The sequence below is a fragment of the Oncorhynchus nerka genome, linkage group LG26, assembly GCF_034236695.1.
Source record: "Oncorhynchus nerka isolate Pitt River linkage group LG26, Oner_Uvic_2.0, whole genome shotgun sequence".
Lineage (NCBI taxonomy): Eukaryota > Metazoa > Chordata > Actinopteri > Salmoniformes > Salmonidae > Oncorhynchus > Oncorhynchus nerka.
In genome coordinates this window covers 30,488,622-30,513,768 of record NC_088421.1, presented here as the reverse complement: position 1 = coordinate 30,513,768, position 25,147 = coordinate 30,488,622, and the positions used below count along the sequence as shown (strand labels likewise).

General features: G+C 45.0%; 1 protein-coding gene across 1 annotated transcript in view; it reads right to left on the bottom strand.

The window, feature by feature from the left end:
• LOC115125466 (voltage-dependent T-type calcium channel subunit alpha-1I-like) overlaps positions 1-25,147 on the bottom strand; it is a gene marked incomplete at its 5' end in the record, with an annotated part of 168,195 nt that overhangs the window by 113,433 nt on the left and 29,615 nt on the right. Inside the window, 4 exon segments of the mRNA XM_065010953.1 lie at positions 4,983-5,075; positions 5,533-5,875; positions 12,630-12,789; positions 19,121-19,218. Of these exon segments, the coding sequence (XP_064867025.1) occupies positions 4,983-5,075; positions 5,533-5,875; positions 12,630-12,789; positions 19,121-19,218 (694 nt within the window).

The following is a 25,147-nucleotide window of genomic DNA, read 5'->3' as shown; positions in this document are numbered from 1 at the left end:
AGTCACCAGTCAGTTGCCGAGCAACAGGTTAACATGACTGTGATTGGAGCTGATAGAGGAAGATGAGAACTTGGCAGGAAGATACAGAAAAAGTTCAGACCCGCCCACACAGGTTAAAGCCAATCGAGTTGCTGCATTATCCCCAGACAGACGTGACTATGCTGTGATTCGACGCCTGTCTCCAGGTCACGAAGGACGCTGGCAATCAGAATGCGCACGGCCAATGGCAGCCTCTGTTTCAGACCTGCCAACCAAGTGAACACTTATGTATTCACACAACACCATGACGCAATCCTCTTAGTATGATCAGGCCTATTTAACAGTACAGTGATATTCTGCCTGGCATTCAATCCAACTCGCAATATATTTGTTTACGTATTGTGTTTCGAAACTCCTGCCCACACACACAAGACACTTCTTATTCTGATCAACAGGAAGCATATACAGTTGAAGTCGGAAGTTTACATACACCTTAACCAAATACATGTAAACTCAATTTTTCACAATTCCTGACATTTAATCCTAGTAAGAATTTCCTGTTTTAGGTCAGTAAGGATCACCATTTTATTTTAAGAATGTGAAATGTCAGAATAATAGTAGAGAGAATGATTTATTTCAGCTTTTATTTCTTTCATCACATTCACAGTGGGGCAGAAGTTAACATACTCTCAATTAGTATTTGGTAGCATTTCCTTTAAATTGTTTAACTTGGGTAAAATGTTCCGGGTAGCCTTCCACAAGTTTCACACAATAAGTTGGGTGAATGTTGGCCCATTCCTCCTGACAGAGCTGGTGTAACTGAGTCAGGTTTGTAGGCCTCCTTGCTCGCACACACGTTTTCAGTTCTGCCCACAAATCTTCTATAGGATTGAAGTCAGGGCTCGGTGATGGCCACTCCAATACCTTGATTTTGTTGTCCTTAAGCAATTTTGCCACAACTTTGGAAGTATGCTTGGGGTCATTGTCCATTTGGAAGACCCATTTGCGACCAAGCTTTAACTTCTTGACTGATGTCTTGAGATGTTGCTTCAATATATCCACACAATTTTCCACCCTCATGATGCCATCTTTTCTGTGAATTGCACCAGTCCCTCCTGCAGCAAATCACACCCACAACATGATGCTGCCACCCTTGTGCTTCACGGTGGGGATGGTGTTCTTAGGCTTGCAAGCCTCCCCCTTTTTCCTCCAAACATAACGATGGTCATTATGGCCAAACAGTTCTATTTTTGTTTCATCAGACCAGAGGACATGTCTCCAAAAAGTACGATCTTTGTCTCCATGTGCAGTTGCAGGTGGTTTTGGAGCAGTGGCTTCTTCCTTGCTGAGCAACCTTTCAGGTTATGTTGGTATATGACTTGTTTTACTGTGGATATAGATACTTTTGTACCTGTTTTCTCCAGATTCTTTACAAGGACCTTTACTCTTGTTCTGGGATTGATTTACACTTTTTGCACCAAAGTAAGTTCATCTCTAGGAAACAGAACGCGTCTCCTTCCTAAGCGGTATGATGGCTGTGTGGTCCCATGGTGTTTATACTTGTGTACTATTGTTTGTACAGATGAATGTGGTACCTTCAGGCGTTTGGAAATGTCTACCAAGATTGAACCAGACTTGTGGAGGTCAACAATTTTTCTGAGGTCCTAGCTGATTCCTTTTGATTTTCCTATGATGTCAAGCAACGAGGCACTGAGTTTGAAGGTAGGCCTTGAAATACATCCACAGGTACACCTCCAATTGACTCAAATGATGTCCATTAGCCTATCAGAAGCTTCTAAAGCCATGACATCTTTTCTGGAATTTTCCAAGCTGTTTAACGGCACAGTCAACTTAGTGTATGTAAACTTCTGACCCACTGGAATTGTGGTACAATTAATTTTAAGTGAAATAATCTGTCTGTAAACAATTTTTGGAAAAATGACTCGTGTCATGCACAAAGTAGATGTCCTAACCGACTTGCTAAAACTATAGTTTGTTAACAAGACATTTGTGGAATGGTTGAAAAAACGAGTTCTAATGACTCCCACCTAAATGTATGTAAACTTCCCACTTCAACTGTACCTGTGAAAGGAGTCTACCTCTTTGTCTACCTCTTTGCAGTAGTAAGTTTTACAGAAACCCAAACCATTCCATGATTTTATTTAACCTTTCAAAACGAGCTACTGCAATGCTGGTTTGATTGAATTGAACACAAACTCAAGAGACTAGAAAAGATCCCCTGCTCCTGTTGGTGGGGATGACATTGAGGAGTCTCTGCATGGTAATAATGTGAATGTGTTGTTAGAGGGGAGGGTCTGGAGAGGAGCAGCTCTGTGGTGATAAGAGCATGATGACTGTCCTCTCAAAAAGATAACCAATAACAGTCTATTTTCAATTTAACTTGGCAAGTCAGTTAAGAAAAAAATTCTTATTTACAATGACGGCCTACCCTGGCCAAAGCCTAACCCATGACGATGCTGGGCAAAATGTGCAACGCCCTATGGGACTCCCAATCACAGCCGGTTGTGATACAGCCTGAACTCATAGCAGGGTGTGTAGTGACACCTCTAGCACTGAGATGCAGTGCCTTAGGTCGCTGTGCCACTCGGGAGCCCCTAGTCTAACTGTATAGTATTGCTGTTTCCCTCAATTATGTTTCCCTCATAAGCTTATTTGAGAATGTGTATACACCGTATATGATCTCGTCTCCTTTCCTTCTAATAATTACCCATAATTCACAGCAGTCACTTCCTCTGAGTCCTCAGAGGGCTGTCTGGCAATGCATGCTGGGATATGAACACATGATGACATGGCATCATCTTGGGGACAGCATGTCTCTCTGTTAGGATCCGCATCACAAGTATGTGTGTGTGGGTAGACGTGTGTGTGCACTGCATATGTGTCACACACTCGCGACGGGAGCCCACCACTCTGATCGTTCCTAATTAAACACTAATGCTAATTCGGTCACTCGCTGTGACCCAAACCGGATTAAGACCTATCGCTAGTCAGACGGCACGCTGCGAGGCGTGGATTAAAATGGCCGCCGGGTGCCACAGAGCAACCTGACGCCTGCAGAGACAGAGACATCTCAACCTGTTTCTCTCTGAAGTATGCAGGCTAGACACCCTCTCTTCTCTTCTCCTCTTATCTTATCTCCTCTGTCTTTCATCCCTCTCTCTCACCTCTCTCTTTTCAATATTCCTCTATATTTGCACACTTCTCTTTCATATCCCTTTCTTCCTCTCTCACTCCTCTCTTTTCATACTCCTTCATTCTCTCTTTATACTGTATCTCCTCCTCCTCCCCCATTTCTCTCTCCATCTCTCCCCTCTTCCTCCCCATCTCTCTCCCTCCTCTTCCTCTTTCTCTCTCCCTCCTCCTCATCTCTCTCTCTCACCATCCTCCCCATGTCTCTCCCTCCTTCTCCCCATCCCTCCTCCTCCTCTCTACCTCCTCCCCATCTCTCTGCCTCCTCCTCCCTCTTCTACCTCCTTCTCCCTTCTCCTCCCTCTCTCTCCCTCCTCCCCACCTCCTTCTTCTCATCTATCCTCCTCCTCTCTCCCTCCTCCACCCCATCTCTCTCCCTCCTCCTCCCTCTTCTCCCTTCTCTCTCCCTAATCTCCCTCCACCGGATATTCTAAAATGGTCCTGTGTTTCTCCATCTTCAGGCGTATTCACCAGTTTTTCTCCATCTTCAGGCGTATTCACCAGTGTTTCTCCATCTTCAGGCATATTCACCAGTGTTTCTCCATCTTCAGGCGTATTCACCAGTGTTTCTCCATCTTCAGGCGTATTCACCAGTGTTCTTCCATCTTCAGGCGTATTCACCAGTGTTTCTCCATCTTCAGGCGTATTCACCAGTGTTTCTCCATCTTCAGGCGTATTCACCAGTGTTTCTCCATCTTCAGGCGTATTCACCAGTGTTTCTCCATCTTCAGGCGTATTCACCAGTGTTTCTCCATCTTCAGGCGTATTCACTAGTGTTTCTCCATCTTCAGGCGTATTCACCAGTGTTTCTCCATCTTCAGGCGTATTCACCAGTGTTTCTCCATCTTCAGGCGTATTCACCAGTGTTTCTCCATCTTCAGGCGTATTCACCAGTGTTTCTCCATATTCAGGCGTATTCACCAGTGTTTCTCCATCTTCAGGCGTATTCACCAGTGTTTCTCCATCTTCAGGCGTATTCACCAGTGTTTCTTCATCTTCAGGCGTATTCACCAGTGTTTCTCCATCTTCAGGCGTATTCACCAGTGTTTCTCCATCTTCAGGTGTATTCACCAGTGTTTCTCCATCTTCAGGCGTATTCACCAGTGTTTCTCCATCTTCAGGCGTATTCACCAGTATTTCTCCATCTTCAGGCATATTCACCAGTGTTTCTTCAAACATGGCCGCCAATAAAGTAAGAAGGAACAGGAGGCAGGGCCAAACTTTCAGCCCCCTCTTTGCTCTCACATCCATTACAGAGATTAAGCCTCAGATAAATTCACTTTACTGTCTACCCGGCCATTGATTCTGGAAACCGTGTATCTTACGGTCTGATTTTACAAGTCTATTAACACTGAAATCTGCCAGTCAGATACGAGTCCCATGGGAGCATTATGAGGGCCAGGAGATGAGCCCTCGGAGGGAAAGAGGAATCACTTACAAAGCCAGAGTGGAAGGAGTGTATCACACTACCTCCTCATGTTTCAGTTGGAGGACCTTTGCCCATATACACTGAAGGCCAGTTTGCGTATGAATAAAAGAAAAGCAAACTATCTCAATCAATCTCTTAACACATAGGGTGTAGTGTTGCAACATTCTGGTAACTTTCCCACATTTCCTATAGGTTAGCCTGGAGTCCTGGTTACACGATTCCTGATTTCCTGCTTCCTGTTATCAGAATTATGTAAACCTAACAGGGCATTGTTTTGTGGTGGAAGCCCAGTTACAAACTGATTGACAAAACACAGTACAGATTTGTTGTGATAGCATCATGTTGGTGTGTGTAGTGTACTTACGATGATGAGGAAGATGAAGTAGATGAAGTTGTAGAAGGAGTGAGCATCCATTACATAGTACATGATCTCTACCCAGCCTTCCAGGGTGATCACCTGGAGACAGATATACAACCAGCTGAGGGTTTGTGTGTGTTTGTGTGTGTTTGTGTGTGTGTGTGTGTGTGTGTGTGTGTGTGTGAGTGTATGCTTGTAGGTGTGCATGCATTATTGTGTGTGTCCTCCCCACACCCTCAACCCCTCCCCTCCCCTCCTCTCCTCTCCCATCCCCTCCCCTCCCCATCCACTCCCCTCATCCACTCCCCTCTCCCCCTCCCATCTCCTCCTCCCCATCCCCACCTGCCCTCTCCTCCTCCCCCATCCCCCCCTCCCCTCTCCCTCCTCCTCTCCCCCTCCCTCCTCTCCTCTCCTCCTCCTCCTCCCCTCCCCTCCCCTCTCCTCTCCTCTCCTCCTCCTCTCCCTCCCTCCTCCTCCTCCCCTCTCCCTCCTCTCCTCCTCTCCTTCCTCCTCCTCTCCCTCTCCCTCCCTCCTCTCCTCTCCCCTCCCCTCTTACCTGGAAGATAACAATCCAGGCGTATACGATGTTATCGAAGTTGATCGCCCCCTTGTGTGGATTATTATGTCCAGTATGGCATCTAGTATAGTACTGGTTCCAGTTGATACAGAGACCCACTGCACTGGCTGAACTGTTGACTAGTGGTTCAGGGATGAGCCCCAGGGACTGGCGGTGGTAGGCATCCTCCCTGTCCAGACAGCAGGTCCTTCCCCCCTCCCTCCGGGCCGGGACGTCACCACACGACATGATCCCGTTATCCTGGGCCAGAGAGCAGATGAAGGGGCGCTCGTCATCCTCCTCCGGCTGGTAGTAAGGGGCGGGTAGGGTCAGACCTGACGAACTGGGAGGGGGAAGAGAGAGAGAAAGAGTGTGTTATAAATATGCATGTGTGATCACACACACACACGTAAGCACACAAAGATGTATGCGCACACATGCACGGCTGCACACACACACACACACATTAACACGCCACAGGCACGCACACACACATACACACACTTACCCAATTCCAAACTCCTCATGTATTTTGACTATTTTTATCACAGGATACTAGCAGAAACAGGAAGTAGGTGGAGCAGAAGTGCGTAGGGATCATTTACTCACTTGGGCAGAATCTGCCACAAACCCAACTCTTGGAGTATCATATTCCTCACCACCAGAGGTTTTAAACATGCCATTCACACACCTCTGCAATCTTAGTGCCCGGGCAGGTGATTTTGATTTTGTATTTTGTACAAATACCAAACCAGACTTTAAATGATTATCATCAGTTGAAGTGGAACTAGTCATTTCCATTTTATATGTGTGTCCTGTTTCCTCTATATAGGAGCAGACTGACTATTCCCCTGTCTGTTTCAGAGAAATAACTCTCCTCTCCTCTCCTCTCCTCTCCTCTCCATCTCTCCATCGTCTGTTTGCTCTCTCTCCCTGACCATGAAAGGAACACACCTATAGGTCACATGTCATACTGACTGAAAAACACACACACTCGCACACCCCATAGGTCACCCATAGGTCACCCATAGGTCATACATATACACAACAACCCTCAGGAGCAAAGCATTAGGGCTCTAGTATTGTATTGACTAAGGGTAAACGGCTCATATCCTTTGGGTGTCATTCCTTCACCAGTCTGTCTATTCTGTCTCCTCCTCAATACCAGGCTGTATTCTGCTGACATATAGTCTTTGTCCTTGACCACAGAGAGAGACCACAGATATACTGAGAACCACAACAGGATCAATAACCACCAGTCTGATCAGACGGGCTGCACTGTTTCCTGTTCATTTGAAGCTAAAGGGAAAGAGAGAGAGAGAGAGAGAGAAAGAGAGAGAGGGAGAGAGAGAGAGAGAGAGAGAGGGAGAGGGAGAGAGGGAGAGAGAGAGGGAAATATGATGGAAAGTACAACAAAGTTAAAGAAAGAGAGAGGGCAGTATAACAGGAATAATTAGTGTGTGAGAGAGAGAGGGGAGAGAGAGAGGTATTAAAAAGAAGGAGAGATGGCGGTGGAGGAGGAGTCCGTGGCCCAGTCAGACAGTGGAGGCTGTGGGGTAGTGGAGCGTGAATGAGAAGTGGACCACCGCCAGGAGCCTAGCTACAGCCCAACACAGCATGCATCAGCACGGCTCAGCACAGAGCAGCAAGCCACTGAGAAAACACCTGCCAGTCAGGGATGGAGGGAGGGAGGGAGGGAGGGAGGGAGGGAGGGTGGGAGAGAGGGATGGAGATGTGTGCAGTCTGTCGGTGTAGCTTGGTTGAAGGAGAAAAATCAGGGGAGAGAGAGAATGACAAGGAAAGGTAATACAAGAAGGGAGATGAAAGGGAGGGAGAGTGAGAAAGGAGAGGAAGTTAAAGGGAGGGAGAGTGAGAAAGGAGAGGAAGATAAAGGGAGGGAGAGTGAGAAAGGAGAGGAAGATAAAGGGAGGGAGAGGAGAAAGGAGAGGAAGATAAAGGAAGGGAGAGTGAGAAAGGAGAGGAAGATAAAGGGAGGGAGAGTGAGAAAGGAGAGGAAGATAAAGGGAGGGAGAGTGAGAAAGGAGAGGAAGATAAAGGGAGGGAGAGTGAGAAAGGAGAGGAAGATAAAGGGAGGGAGAGTGAGAAAGGAGAGGAAGATAAAGGGAGGGAGAGTGAGAAAGGAGAGGAAGATAAAGGGAGGGAGAGTGAGAAAGGAGAGGAAGATAAAGGGAGGGAGAGTGAGAAAGGAGAGGAAGATAAAGGGAGGGGAGTGAGAAAGGAGAGGAAGATAAAGGGAGGGAGAGTGAGAAAGGAGAGGAAGATGAAGGGAGGGAGAGTGAGAAAGGAGAGGAAGATAAAGGGAGGGGAGAGAGGAAGAGAAAGGAGAGGAAGATAAAGGGAGGGAGAGTGAGAAAGGAGAGGAAGATAAAGGGAGGGAGAGTGAGAAAGGAGAGGAAGATAAAGGGAGGGAGAGTGAGAAAGGAAAGGAAGATAAAGGGAGGGAGAGTGAGAAAGGAGAGGAAGATAAAGGGAGGGAGAAAGAAGGAGAGAGGTGGAGAGAGAGGGCAACGGCAGTAGAGGAAGAGGAGAGAGATGTAGATAAACCAGGAGAGGTGTGCTGTCCTCCACTGTAACATTCAGCTACTCCAGCTAATCACCTCCCATTGCAACCTCTCATCTCACCATTAGCATACTCCCTGGCTAATACACAAGGGTCCTTCAATTAAGCATCCAACCACTCTGGCTAACCCTTAGCATTAGTTAATACTGTTCTTGAGCTGAGCTTCCTGCAACACAAGCTGAAGCTCCAATCTGAAAGCTGCCATGGACAATTAACTAATTAAAGAGATAATTAAAGAATGGCATCTTAAGCACTTACATATTCTAAACATATAGTACAAATTGCATATATATATATATACAGAACCAGTCAAGAGTTTTGACACACCTACTCATTCCAGGGTTTTTCTTTATTTTGACTATTTTCTACATAGCAGAATAATAGTGAAGACATAAAAACTATGAAATAACAAATATGGAATCATGTAGTAACCAAAAAAGTGTTAAACAAGTCTAAATATATTTTATATTTGAGATTCTTCAAAGTAGCCACACTTTACCTTGATGACAGATTTGCACACTCTTAGCAGTGCTTAAAGTGTCCACCATTTATGCAAAAGGTGTTTAACGTTAGTAAGACATGGCTATATTGTTACAGCATTATCTTACACCTTTCTGAAAGGTGACTTCCAACTAGGAGTGTTTACAGCTTAACTGAGGGACAGAGTCAGCCACGTAGGACTTGCCTAGTGTCACGCCCTGACCTTAGAGAGCCGTTTTATTTCTCTATTTGGTTAGGTCAGGGTGTGATTTGGGGTGGGCATTCTATGTTGTCTATTTCTTTCTTTTTGGCCGAGTAAGGTTCCCAATCAAAGGCAGCTGTCTATCGTTGTCTCTGATTGGGGATCATACTTAGGCAGCCCTTTTTCCCACTTTCTGTTGTGGTATCTTGTCTTTGGTTGTTGCATGTGTTTGCACCCCTAGCTTTATGTTCGTTGAGTTGTTTATTGTTTTTGGTGGAACATTTAAAATGAAAAGAAAATGTACGCATACCATGCTGCACTCTGGTCTCATTCTAACAACGAACGTTACAGAAGATCCCACCACCAACGGACCAAGCAGCGTGGTCATTAGGAATAGACCTGGGAGGAGATCCTGGATGGAGCAGTACCCTGGACGCAGGCTGGGGAGTATTGCCGTCCGAAGGAGGAGATAGAGGCAGCGAAAGAGGAACGGCGACGTTACGAGGAGTTATACCAACAAAGCAAGCACGAGAGGCAGCCCACACGAGGAGATTGGCAGTGTCAGGGTTTAGACCTGAGCCAACTCCCCATGCTTACCGTGGGGAGTGTGTGACTGGTCAGGCACCGTGTTATGCAGTGAGGTGCACGGTGTCTCCAGTGAGCATTCACAGGCCGGTGCGCTATAGTGATGATCCATGGCCCGGACCCTGTAGTGATAATCCATGGCCCGGAGCCTGTAGTGATGATCCATGGCCCGGAGCCTGTAGTGATGATCCATGGCCCGGAGCCTGTAGTGATGATCCATGGCCCAGAGCCTGTAGTGATGATCCATGGCCTGGAGCCTGTAGTGATGATCCATGGCCTGGAACCTGTAGTGATGATCCATGGCCTGGAACCTGTAGTGATGATCCATGGCCTGGAGCCTGTAGTGATGATCCATGGCCTGGAGCCTGTAGTGATGATCCATGGCCTGGAGCCTGTAGTGATAATCCATGGCCCGGAGCCTGTAGTGATAATCCATGGCCCGGAGCCTGTAGTGATAATCCATGGCCCGGAGCTTGTAGTGATGATCCATGGCCTGGAGCCTGTAGTGAAGATCCATGGCCCGAAGCCTGTAGTGATGATCCATGGCCCGAAGCCTGTAGTGATGATCCATGGCCTGGAGCCTCCAGTGATAATCCATGGCACGAAGCCTCCAGTGATAAATCATGGCCCGGAGCCTGTAGTGATGATCCATGGCAAGAAGCCTCCAGTGATGATCCATGGCAAGAAGCCTCCAGTGATGATCCATGGCAAGAAGCCTCCAGTGATGATCCATGGCACGAAGCCTCCAGTGATGATCCATGGCAAGAACCCTCCAGTGATGATCCATGGCCTGGCGCCTGTAGTGATGATCCATGGCCCGGAGCCTGTAGTGATAATCCATGGCCCGGAGCCTGTAGTGATAATCCATGGCCCGGAGCCTGTAGTGATAATCCATGGCCCGGAGCCTGTAGTGATGATCCATGGCCCGGAGCCTGTAGTGATGATCCATGGCCTGGAGCCTCTAGTGATGATCCATGGCCCGGAGCCTCCAGTGATGATCCATGGCCTGGAGCCTGTAGTGATGATCCATGGCCCTGAGCCTGTAGTGATGATCCATGGCCCGGAGCCTGTAGTGATGATCCATGGCCCGGAGCCTGTAGTGATGATCCATGGCCTGGAGCCTGTAGTGATGATCCATGGCCTGGAACCTGTAGTGATGATCCATGGCCTGGAGCCTGTAGTGATGATCCATGGCCTGGAGCCTGTAGTGATGATCCATGGCCTGGAGCCTGTAGTCATGATCCATGGCCTGGAGCCTGTAGTGATAATCCATGGCCCGGAGCCTGTAGTGATAATCCATGGCCCGGAGCCTGTAGTGATGATCCATGGCCTGGAGCCTGTAGTGATGATCCATGGCCCGAAGCCTGTAGTGATGATCCATGGCCCGAAGCCTGTAGTGATGATCCATGGCCTGGAGCCTCCAGTGATAATCCATGGCACGAAGCCTCCAGTGATAAATCATGGCCCGGAGCCTGTAGTGATGATCCATGGCAAGAAGCCTCCAGTGATGATCCATGGCAAGAAGCCTCCAGTGATGATCCATGGCACGAAGCCTCCAGTGATGATCCATGGCAAGAACCCTCCAGTGATGATCCATGGCCTGGCGCCTGTAGTGATGATCCATGGCCCGGAGCCTGTAGTGATAATCCATGGCCCGGAGCCTGTAGTGATGATCCATGGCCCGGAGCCTGTAGTGATGATCCATGGCCTGGAGCCTCTAGTGATGATCCATGGCCCGGAGCCTCCAGTGATGATCCATGGCCTGGAGCCTGTAGTGATGATCCATGGCCTGGAGCCTGTAGTGATAATCCATGGCCCGGAGCCTGTAGTGATAATCCATGGCCCGGAGCCCCCAGTGATAATCCATGGCCTGGAGCCTGTAGTGATGATCCATGGCCTGGAGACTGTAGTGATAATCCATGGCCCGGAGCCTGTAGTGATGATCCATGGCCCGGAGCCTGTAGTGATGATCCATGGCCCGGAGCCTCCAGTGATGATCCATGGCCCGGAGCCTGTAGTGATGATCCATGGCCTGGAGCCTGTAGTGATAATCCATGGCCCGGAGCCTGTAGTGATGATCCATGGCCTGGAGCCTGTAGTGATAATCCATGGCCCGGAGCCTGTAGTGACGATCCATGGCCCGGAGCCTGTAGTGATAATCCATGGCCCGGAGCCTGTAGTGATGATCCATGGCCCGGAGCCTGTAGTGATAATCCATGGCCCGGAGCCTGTAGTGATAATCCATGGCCCGGAGCCTGTAGTGATAATCCATGGCCCGGAGCCTGTAGTGATGATCTATGGCCCGGAGCCTGTAGTGATAATCCATGGCCCGGAGCCTGTAGTGATGATCCATGGCCTGGAGCCTGTAGTGATGATCCATGGCCTGGAGCCTGTAGTGATGATCCATGGCCCGGAGCCTGTAGTGATGATCCATGACCCGGAGCCTGTAGTGATGATCCATGGCCTGGAGCCTGTAGTGATGATCCATGGCCCGGAGCCTGTAGTGATGATCCATGGCCCGGAGCCTGTAGTGATGATCCATGGCCTGGAGCCTGTAGTGATAATCCATGGCCCGGAGCCTGTAGTGATGATCCATGGCCCGGAACCTGTAGTGATGATCCATGGCCTGGAGCCTCTAGTGATGATCCATGGCCCGGAGCCTCCAGTGATGATCCATGGCCTGGAGCCTGTAGTGATGATCCATGGCCCTGAGCCTGTAGTGATGATCCAGGGCAAATGTACGCCTACCACGCTGCACCTTGGTCTCATTCTAACGACGAACGTTACACCTAGTTAAATGTTTAATAAAAAAATATAAAAAACTGAGAACACACACTCTGGAAGGAGATACTGTCAGGAACACAGACACCCCTCTGAATCACATTATTCCTCACCAGGAGAGCACACACACATGTGCATGCGCACACACACACACACACACACACACACACACACACACACACACACACACACACACACACACACACACACACACACACACACACACACACACACACGTACAGACCCACTCACTCACTGACTTCACTCACATACAGTGCCATTCTGTCATTGACAAGGTTAGGGTGGGCATTCACGTTACATCTCGGTCATGAATATGGAGAGGTGACCGGGAATTTAATCACGTACAGCTACTGACTGGGAGGAGGTAGTCTTGTTGAGAATAAATTACACCACAATCAAATTAACGCACGCACGCACACACACGCACACACACACACTGTCACTCACAGGGTGAAGTTTTCCTCGAGGTAGCATCGGTTCCTTAGTAATCCCGCCCACAGCTGCACTCCGATGATGCCGAAGATGAAGAAGACGAAGAAACAAAGCAGGAGGACGTTTCCCAGCATGGGCAGTGTGTCCAGGAGGAGATTCACCAGGATACGCATACCTGAAACATACACACATACATCATAATACACATACACACATGCAATATAATACACAAACATACACACATGCATTATAATACACACACACACATGCATTATAATACACACACACACACATTCTTTATAATACACACACACATTCATTATAATACACACACACACATGCATTATAATACACACACACACACACACACACACACACACACATGCATTATAATACACACACACATGCATTATAATACACACACACACACACACACACACACACGCATTATAATACACAAACACACACACACATGCATTATAATACACACACATACACACATGCATTATAATACACACACAAACACACATACACATGCAGTATAATACACAAACACACACACACATGCATTATAATACACAAACACACACACACATGCATTACATTACACAAACACACACACACATGAATTATAATACACAAACACACACACATGCATTATAATACACAAACACACACACACATGCATTATAATACACAAACAACACACACACACACATGCATTATAATACACAAACACACAACACACACACATGCATTATAATACACAAACACACACACACATGCATTATGATACACAAACACACACACACATGCATTATTATACACAAACACACACACACACACACATGCATTATTATACACAAACACACACACACATGCATTATTATAAACAGACACATGCATTATTATACACACAAACACTCATATAAAATGAGAATATTGCTGAGTAGAAACAGCAGGACACACATACTGTATCTAAAACACACAGACAGACACAAAACATATGGACACAGAACACAGGACATTCAGGCTTTCCAAAAGTAGCATAGACATGTTTCTGTCCATATAGGTGGATGGTGGACCAGTCACATATTCCATATCCCCAAGTGATGGCATTATGACACACGAGAGGCTACCGTTGGACCTGACCCACGTTGATTACATAATGAAACATGATTAGTACATGAGCAGATGGGGCAGATATGTCCTGTGATGATGACATAAAGACAGCTGATGGAAGAGTAGTGGCGACTGGCAATGTTCTCTGTAGGACTGACACCAGAAACCACTGAAGCACCACTCAGAGAGATTCACTGACAGGTGTGTGTGTGTGTGTGTGTGTGTGTGTGTGTGTGTGTGTGTGTGTGTGTGTGTGTGTGTGTGTGTATGTGTGTGTGTGTGTGCACGCACGTGTTTGTCACGCTGTGTGTCATGAGAAGAGACACCACATGTGGTTAATACAACCCAGGTACAACAGTGAGGTCGGTGAGAGAGAAAAAGAGGGGGAGAGGAAGAGGAAGAAAGAGGGAGAGGAAGAGGAAGAAAGAGGGAGAGGCAGATACATACCTATAGAGGAACTAATGTATGTCTACCTATAGAGGAACTAATGTATGTCTACCTATAGAGGAACTAATGTATGTCTACCTATAGAGGAACTAATGATGTCTACCTATAGAGGAACTAATAGATGTCTACCTATAGAGGAACTAATGTATGTCTACCTATAGAGGAACTACTGTATGTATACCTATAGAGGACCTACTGTATGTATACCTATAGAGAAACTAATATATGTCTACCTATAGAGGAACTACTGTATGTCTACCTATAGAGGAACTAATGTATGTCTACCTATAGAGGACCTAATATATGTCTACCTATAGAGGAACTCATGTATGTCTACCTATAGAGGAACTAATATATGTCTACCTATAGAGGAACTAATGTATGTCTACCTATAGAGGAACTAATGTATGTCTACTTATAGAGGCACTACTGTATGTCTACCTATAGAGGAACTAATGTATGTCTACCTATAGAGGAACTAATATATGTCTACCTATAGAGGAAGTAATGTAAGTCTATCAAAAGCATTAACTTTTGCATGTAAAAACACATAATCCTACTCATTACTACACGTCCTCAATAACACCACTTCAACGTGGGCTTTGAATGGGGCAAACTGGCTACATACATGGTATTACTGGCTACATACAGGGTTAAACTGGCTACATACACGGTGTTACTGGCTACATACAGGGTTATACTGACTACATACAGGGTTAAACTGATGACATACAGGGTGTTACTGGCTACATACAGGGTTATACTGGCTACATACATGGTGTTACTGGCTACATACAGGGTGTTACTGGCTACATGCAGGGTGAAACTGGCTACATAAAGGGTGTTACTGGCTACATGCAGGGTGTTACTGGCTACATACAGGGTGTTACTGGCTACATACAGGGTGTTACTGGCTACATAAAGGGTGTTACTGGCTACATAAAGGATGTTACTGGCTACATACAGGGTGTTACTGGCTACATAAAGGGTGTTACTGGCTACATAAAGGGTGTTACTGGCTACATACAGGATGAAACTGGCTACATAAAGGGTGTTACTGGCTACATACAGGGTGAAACTGGCTACATAAATGGTGTTACTGGCTACATACAGGGTGAAACTGGCTACATAAAGGGTGTTACTGGCTACACACAGGGTGAAACTGGCTACATAAAGGGTGTTACTGGCTACATACAGGGTTATACTGACTACATACAGGGTTAAACTGACTACATACATGGTGTTACTGACTACATACAGGGTTATACTGACTACATACAGGGTTAAACTGGCTACATACATGGTGTTACTGGCTACATACAGGGTTATACTGACTACATACAGGGTTAAACTGACGACATACATGGTGTTACTGACTACATACAGGGTTATACTGACTACATACAGGGTTATACTGGCTACATACAGGGTGTTACTGGCTACATACAGGGTTATACTGGCTACATACATGGTGTTACTGGCTACATACAGGGTGTTACTGGCGACATACAGGGTGTTACTGGCTACATACAGGGTGAAACTGGCTACATAAAGGGTGTTACTGGCTACATAAAGGGTGTTACTGGCTACATACAGGGTGTTACTGGCTACATACAGGGTGTTACTGGCTACATAAAGGGTGCTACTGGCTACATAAAGGATGTTACTGGCTACATACAGGGTGTTACTGGCTACATAAAGGGTGTTACTGGCTACATAAAGGGTGTTACTGGCTACATACAGGGTGAAACTGGCTACATAAAGGGTGTTACTGGCTACATACAGGGTGAAACTGGCTACATAAAGGGTGTTACTGGCTACATAAAGGGTGTTACTGGCTACATACAGGGTGAAACTGGCTACATAAAGGGTGTTACTGGCTACATACAGGGTGAAACTGGCTACATAAAGGGTGTTACTGGCTACATACAGGGTGAAACTGGCTACATAAAGGGTGTTACTGGCTACATAAAGGGTGTTACTGGCTACATACAGGGTGTTACTGGCTACATAAAGGGTGTTACTGGCTACATACAGGGTGTTACTGGCTACATACAGGGTGTTATTGGCTACATGCAGGGTGTTACTGGCTACATACATGGTGTTACTGGCTACATACAGGGTGTTACTGGCTACATACAGGGTGTTACTGGCTACATAAAGGGTGTTACTGGCTACATACAGGGTGTTATTGGCTACATAAAGGGTGTTACTGGCTACATAAAGGGTGTTACTGGCTACATACAGGGTGTTATTGGCTACATAAAGGGTGTTACTGGCTACATACAGGATGTTATAGCCCAGAAATGGAGAAAAGGAAGGAGAGAGAGAGAGAGAGAGGAGAGAGAGAGAGAGAGAGAGAGAGAGAGAGAGAGAGAGAGAGAGAGGAGAGAGAGAGAGAGAGAGAGAGAAAGAGGAGAGAGTGGAGAGAGAGAGAGAGAGAGAGAGAGAGAGAGAGAGAGAGAGAGAGCGCGAGAGAGAGAGACTACACTATTATGCATCTTCTAGGAAGGGTACAAATTGGGTCTCACGGGGGTCAATCTCAGCCGATGTGTATATTAACTTGGTCAAAATGACCTCATGTCAAGCAATTGCTTTATGTCTATTGTATCTCACCCCTATCTGGCCTAATGCAGGGAGGTGTGGACATACCCATCAGTTATCCATTCCCCTGGGTGCAACCATATGTATATACTACACAGTGAGCGCTCACACACACATACAGTATACTGTATATATATATATACTTTTTATATATATATATACTGTTTAAATATATATATATATATATATATATATATATATATATATATATACAGTACACACACACACACACACACACACACACACACACACAGCATGTATGTGTAATGTGTGTGTGTGTCCCAGCATGTGTATTAGTGCGTTTGTTTACACATGTGCACCAGTCACCAGTCTGCCTATATCAGTTCCCCAAACATGACATCACTATCAGTATCACCCCTCCCTACAACTTCCTATCAGCTGGCGGAGCGAGGCAATGACATGCACTAATTCAATTACCATTCATATTTAATGAGTTACCCCGGTGGCAACACCCACTGAAACATTGATAAGGGAGCAGAGTCTTCAGCGCTTCAGAATGGGAATGGGAATTAGAATGGGAATTATCGTCAGCACTCAAGGAAAACTGTTTTCCCAGGTAATTAGTGCTAGGATTAATCTGCGTGTGTGTAATGGACCAGACGAGAGAGTAATGTCTTCACTAATTCTCATCACAGAGAGAGGCGAGTTGGAGGTGTGTGTGTGTGTGTGTTTTATGTGTTTATAAATACTGGTTTCTCTACCCGCCATAGAACACCTGCACTCACTTAATGTACCTGCAGACAGATGACTCCAGCACACCTCTCTGTGTCTCTCGGTTTCCACACCACTAGTCCATTAGTGTTAGCAATGATCTGTGTTTCTTTGCCATTAGCTTAGCCCATTAGGCTGTTAGCTCTGGGGGAAAGGAAAGGAAACAAGTAAAGGATGCAAGAATAAGGATTACAGCTGTTTGGAACATGTCCTGTTTGACTGTGTTTCAGTACACTGTCTCACTTACAGCTTACAGCATGCATATCAGTGTTAGCCACTATTAGCCAGTTAGCTCTAGTAAAGAGGAGATCAGGAAATGCTACCTGAGTCTGACTGATACCACTATCTGTGTGTTATTCACTGTTAGCCACTGTTAGCATTAGCGGATAAATGCTATCACTTTCACTGACTGGAAGTGAGTGGAGAGATTAGCTGAACCTCGCTTGATCGGGCTAATTGGTGCTTACGATGATTAGAAGCTGTCTGAGGTAAGGGGAAAATCAATAGGTGTTTACAATTTTGTCTGAGAACAGAGTTGTATTTGAGAGGGATGGGATTGGGTCAGAGAGAGAACAGTGATCTACATTACAGGAGGATATGTAAATCTGTAAGGGACTCTGTTGTAGTAGAGGGCATCTGATAGGAGCTGGGCTGCTCAGATCAAACAGCACTGTCCTGGGGTTATGCAGTCAGAACAGAGTAGAGGATCACAGCAAAGTCAAAGGACATATACAATGACTGTACTGATTGAATGGAGAAAACATTAAGAACACCTTCCTAATATTGAGTTGCCCCCCAGGTTTTGCCCTCAGAACAGGCTCAATTCGTTGGGGCATGGACTCTACAAGATGTCGAAAGTGTTCCACAGGGATGCTGGCCCATGTTGACTCCAATGCTTCCCACAGTTGTGTCAAGTTGGCTGGATGTCCTTTGGATGGTGGACCATTCTTGATACACGGGAAACTGTTGAACGTGAAAAACCCAGCAGCGTTGCAGTTATTGACACAATCAAACCAGTGAGCCTGGCACCTACTACCATATCCTGTTCAAATGCACTTAAATCTTTCGTCTTGCCCATTCACTCTCTGAATGGCACACATACACAATCCATGTCTCAATTGTCTCAAGGCCAAGATCCTTATTTAACCCGTCTCCTCCCTTTCATCTATACTGATTGAAGCTGATTGAACAATAAGGGATCATAGCTTTCACCTGGATTCACCTGGTCAGTCTATGTCATGGAAAGAGTGGACGTTCCTAATGTTTTGTATACTCAGTGTAGACATCACATGCAAACAAACGGATGGACAGACAGACAGACACTGACAGACAGACAGACAGACAGACAGACAGACAGACAGACAGACAGACAGACAGACAGACAGACAGACAGACAGACAGACAGACAGACAGACAGACAGACAGACAGACAGATAGATAGACAAACAGAGATAAACAAGACAGAGAGAGAGTGAGAGACAGACAGAAAGAGACAGACTAAGAGAGGCAGAAAGCGAGAGGGAGCGAGAGGGAGCGAGAGAGAGAGAGAGAGAGAGAGAGAGAGAGAGAGAGAGAAAGAGAGACCGCGAGACAGAACTCACTGGGTACTCTGTTGATGGCTTTGAGGGGTCTGAGGACCCTGACTGTCCTAATGGCTGAGAGGTTGATGTTCTGCAGGTCCAACGAGTACTCCACCATCCTACAAAGAGAGGGACACACATAGGAGTCAAGGAACCGTGTGTGTGTATATGTGTGCGTGTGTGTGAGAGAGAGAGAGCATTTACTGTACATATGACTCACTGACACATTCTCAATTCCCATTTGTTCTACAGAATCTCATTTTAAATCCATCCATATACAGCAAGGCCCAAGAGTGCTCTTTCCCCCAGGCAAGATCTCTGAGTGCCTTTCCAATCCGTCTACAGGTCACATCCCAGTATCATGATATAAGCCTGCCACAACACTGCACCAAAGCAACTGTGGAGTTAACTCATGAACTGCTGGGTTAACCCATGATCCGAAATGGCTGATATGAGTGCATATACGCTTTTCCCATTTATATAATGTGCTCACATCAGAGCGATTGTTTATTCTCATTCAGACAGTAAGGTATTGTCTCAGATTGTTTATTCTCATTCAGACAGTAAGGTATTGTCTCAGATTGTTTATTCTCATTCAGACAGTAAGGTATTGTCTCAGATTGTTTATTCTCATTCAGACAGTAAGGTATTGTCTCAGATTGTTTATTCTCATTCAGACAGTAAGGTATTGTCTCAGATTGTTTATTCTCATTCAGACAGTAAGGTATTGTCTCAGATTGTTTATTCTCATTCAGACAGTAAGGTATTGTCTCAGATTGTTTATTCTCATTCAGACAGTAAGGTATTGTCTCAGATTGTTTATTCTCATTCAGACAGTAAGGTATTGTCTCAGATTGTTTATTCTCATTCAGACAGTAAGGTATTGTCTCAGAGTATCTTTGAAGCAGAGGGAAGGAAGGGTAGAGGGGAGAGAGCTATGAATTATTATATAATTTTAATTCAATTGTACAATTATGGGAGCATCTTTGCAGTACCCACAGTATCAACAGATGAAAAGGAGAGAAAGAGTGTAAGGGAGAGGCGGGGAAGCATAGAAAGAGAGACCTACGGCTCATCTCTTGGCAGTAGTACTGTAGATTACTTTATCACTGACCTCAACCCAGAGTCTCTCAGAGTGTTCACAGTCAGCCCACTAACACCCCTATCAGATCACAGAAAGATCACAGTCTACCTGGACAGAGCAATAGTAAATAATGAGGCATCGAAGCCAAGGGACCTGCACAATATTAAGAAATGCTATAGATGGAAGGAAAGTAGTGTAAAAAATTACCAAAAACAATTAGGCAACAACAAATTCAATCCATTTCAAACATCTTCCTGGACAAAACATTTCACTGTAAAAGTGATGTTGTAAACTTGGCAGTAGAAAGCCTAAACAGTATATTTGAACTTTCAGCTTCCCTAATGTCAAGCAGACAAACCTAAGAAAATGAACAACAATTACAAATGGTTTGTTGAAGAATGCTAAAACCTAAGAAAGAAATGGAAAAGTCTACGCCTTCACTATGGTGAATCACTAAAACAATACAGAAATACACTACAGAAAAAGAAGGAACAGCTGGTCAGTCATCAGATCAATGTAATTGAAGAATCCATAGACTCTAACCACTTCTGGAAAAATTGGAACACACTAAACCAACAACAACACAAAGAGTTATCTATCCAAAACGGAGATGTATGGATAATCCACTTCTCTAGTTTTTCTTTATCTTTTTGTTCCTATAAGAAATAACAAACAGCAAAAACACATACCTGATCAATTACAAATCTTAGAATAAGCTATTAAAGACTTCCAGAACCCACTGGATTCTCCAATTACATTGAATGAACTACAGGACAAAATACAAACCCTCCAACTAAAAAAGACCTTTGATGTTGATGGTATCCTACATGAAATGATAAAATAAACTCTTTAACATCATCCTCATCTCTGGCATCTTCCCCAATATTTGAAACCAAGGACTGATCACCCCAATCAACAAAAGCGGAGACAAATTTGACCCCAATAACTACCGTGGGATATGCGTCAACAGCAACCTTGGGACAATCCTCTGCATTATCATTAACAGCAGACTTGTACATTTCCTCAGTGAAAACAATGTACTGAGCAAATGTCAAATTGGCTTTTTACCATATTACCGTACGACAGACCACGCATTCACCCTGCACACCATAATTGACAAACAAACTAACGAAAACAAGGGCAAAGTCTTCTCATGCTTTGTTGACTTCAAAAAAGCTTTTGACTCAATTTATCATGACGGTCTGCTATATAAATTGATGGAAAGTGGTGTTGGGGGAAAAACATGTGACATTATAAAGTCTATATGCACAAGCAACACGTGTTTGGTTAAAATGGGCAAAAACACAGATTTCTTTCCACAGGCCTGTGGGGTGAGACAGGGGTGCAGCTTAAGCCCCACACTCTTCAACATATATATAAACAAATTGGCAAGGGCACTAGAACAGTCTGCAGCACCAGGCCTCACCCTACTAGAATCTGATGTCAAATGTCTACTGTTTGCTGATGATCTGGTGCTTCTGTCCCCAACCAAGTAGGGCCTACAGCAGCACCTAGATCTTATGCACAGATTCTGTCAGACCTGGGCCCTGACAGTGAATCTCAGTAAAACAAAATAATGGTGTTCCAAAAAAGGTCCAGTCCCCAGGACCACAAATACAAATTCCATCTAGACACCGTTGCCCTAGACCACACAAAAAACGATACATACCTCAGCCTAAACATCAGCGCCACAGGTAACTTCCACAAAGCTGTGAACGATCTGAGAAACAAGGCAAGATGGCGCCTTCTATGCCATCAAAAGGAACATAACATTTGAAAAAAATAATTGAATCAGTTACAGAACCCATTGCCCTTTATGGTTGTGAAGTTTGGGGTCTGCTCACCAACCAAGAATTCACAAAATAGGACAAACACCAAATTAAGACTCTGCATGCAGCATTCTGCAAAAATACCCTCCGTGTACAATGTAAAACAGCAAATAATATATGCAGAGCAGAATTAGTCCGATACCCGCTAATGATCAAAATCCAGAAAAGAGACGTTAAATTCGACAACAACCTAAAAGGAAGCGTTTCCTAAACCTTCCATAACAAAGCCATCACCTACAGAGAGATGAAACTGGAGAAGAGTCCCGTAAGCAAGCTGGTAAGGGGCTCTATTCACAAACACAAACACACCCCACAGATCCCCTGGACAGCAATACAATTACACCCAACCAAATCATGAGAAAACAAACAGATAATTACTTGACTATTGGAAAGAATTAACAAAAATTCAAAGCAAACTAGAATGATATTTGGCCGAATACCTGACCACTGTGACTGACCCAAAATTAAGGAAAGCTTTGACTATGTACAGACTCATTGAGCATAGCCTTGTTATTGAGAAAGGTCGCCGTAGGTGAGAGTTGACAGGATATGTGCACACTGCCCACAAAATGAGGTGGAAAATGAGATGCATTTCCTAACCTCCTGCCAAATGTATGACCATATTTGATACACATACAGTTGAAGTCGGAAGTTTACATACACCTTAGCCAAATACCTTTAAACTCAGTTTTTCACAATTCCTGACATTTAATTCTAGTAAACAATCACTGCCTTAGGTCAGTTAGGATCAACACTTTATTTTAAGAATGCGAAATGTCAGAAAAATAGACAAGAGAATGATTTATTTCAGCTTTTATTTCTTTCATCACATTCCCAGTGGATCAGACGTTTACATACACTCAATTAGTATTTGGTAGCATTGCATTTAAATTGTTTAACTTGGGTCAAACGTTTCGGGTAGGATTGCACAAACTTCCCATAATAAGTTGGGTGAATTTTGGCCCATTCCTCCTGACAGAGCTGGTGTAACTGAGTCAGGTTTGTAGGCCTCCTTGCTCGCACACACTTTTTCAGTTCTGCCCACACATTTTCTATAGGATTGAGGTCAGGGTTTGTGATGGCCTCTCCAATACCTTGACTTTGTTGTCCTTATTAAGCCATTTTTCCACAACTTTGGAAGTATGCTTGGGGTCATTGTCCATTTGGAAGACCCATTTGCAACCAAGCTTTACATTCCTGACTGATGTCTTGAGATGTTGCTTCAATATATCCACATAATTTCCCTCCCTTATGATGCCATCTATTATGTGAAGTGCACCAGTCCCTCTTGCAGCAAAGCACCCCCACAACATGATGCTGCCACCCCTGTGCTTCACGGTGGGGATAGTGTTCTTCGGCTTGCAAGACTCCCCCTTTTTCCTCCAAACATAGCGATGGCCATTATGGCCAAACAGTTCTATTTTTGTTTCATCAGACCAGAGGACATTTCTCCAAAAGTACGATCTTTGTCCTCATATGCAGTTGCAAACTGTAGTCTGGCTTTTTATGGCGATTTTGGAATAGGAGCTTCTTCCTTGCTGGGTTATGTTGATATAGGACTCATTTTACTGTGGATATAGCTACTTTTGTACCTGTTTCCTCCAGCATCTTCACAATGACCTTTGCTGTTGTTCTGGGATTGATTTGCACTTTTTGCAACAAAGTACATTCATCTCTAGGAGACAGAACGTGTCTCCTTCCTGAGTGGTATGACGGCTGCGTGGTCCCATGGTGTTTATACTTGCGTACTATTGTTTGTACAGATGAACGTGGTACCTTCAGGCATTTGGAAAATGCTCCCAAGAATGAACCAGACTTGTGGAGGTCAACTATTTTTTTCTGAGGTCTTGGCTGATGTCTTTTGATTTTCCCATGATGTCAAGCAAAGAGGCACTGAGTTTGAAGATAGGCTTTGAAATATATCGACAGGCACACCTCCAATGGACTCAAATGGTGTCAATTAGCCTATCAGAAGCTTCTAAAGCCATGACATCATTTTATGGAATTTTCCAAGCTGTTTAAAGGCACAGTCAACTTAGTGTATGTAAACTTCTGACCCACTGGAATACAGTGAATTATTAGTGAAATAATCTGTCTGTAAAAAAAATTGAAAAAAATTCCTTGCATCATGCACAAAGTAGATGTCCTAACCGACTTGCCAAAACTATAGTTTGTTAACAAGAAATGTGTGGGGTGGTTGAAAAACAAGTTTTAATGACTCTAACCTAAATGTATCTAAACTTCCCACTTCGACTACTTCCCTCAGATTACACAGACCCACAACTCATTTTTGATTAACTCCCATATCCACTGGGTGAAATACCACAGTGTGCAATCACAGCATTAAGATGTGTAACCTGTTGCCACAAGAAAATGGCAACCAGTGAAGAACAAACAACATTGTAAATACAATTTTATGTTGTTGAGTTATTTTCGCTTTTGTACTTGAACTATTTGCACATCGTTACAACACTGTATATAGACATAACATGTCATTTGAAATGTCTCTATTCTTTTGGAACTGGTGTGAGTATAATATTTACTATTCACTTTTATTTGACTTTGTTTATCCATTTCACTTGCTTCGGCAATGTTAACATATGTTTCCCATGCCAATAAAGCCCCTTGAATTGAATTGAGGTAGAGGTAGAAAGACACAGACAGAGTGAGAGGGGGGACAGCGAGAGAGAGAGAGAGAGAGAGAGGGGGGCAGAGAGAGAGAGAGACAGAGAGAGAGGGGGACAGTGAGAGAGAGAGAGACAGACAGAGAGGGGGACAGTGAGAGAGGGAGACAGAGAGAGAGGGGGACAGTGAGAGAGACAGAGACAGAGAGAGGGGGACAGTGAGAGAGAGAGAGACAGAGAGAGAGAGAGGGGGACAGTGAGAGAGAGAGAGACAGAGTGAGAGAGAGAGGGGGACAGAGGGGGGGACAGTGAGAGAGAGAGAGAGAGAGACAGAGAGAGGGGGGACAGTGAGAGAGAGAGAGAGAGAGAGGGGGACAGAGAGAGACAGAGAGAGAGAGAGAGAGAGAGAGGAGGGGGGACAGTGAGAGAGAGAGAGACAGAGAGAGAGGGGGGACAGTGAGAGAGAGAGAGAGACAGAGAGGGGGGGGGACAGAGAGAGAGAGAGACAGAG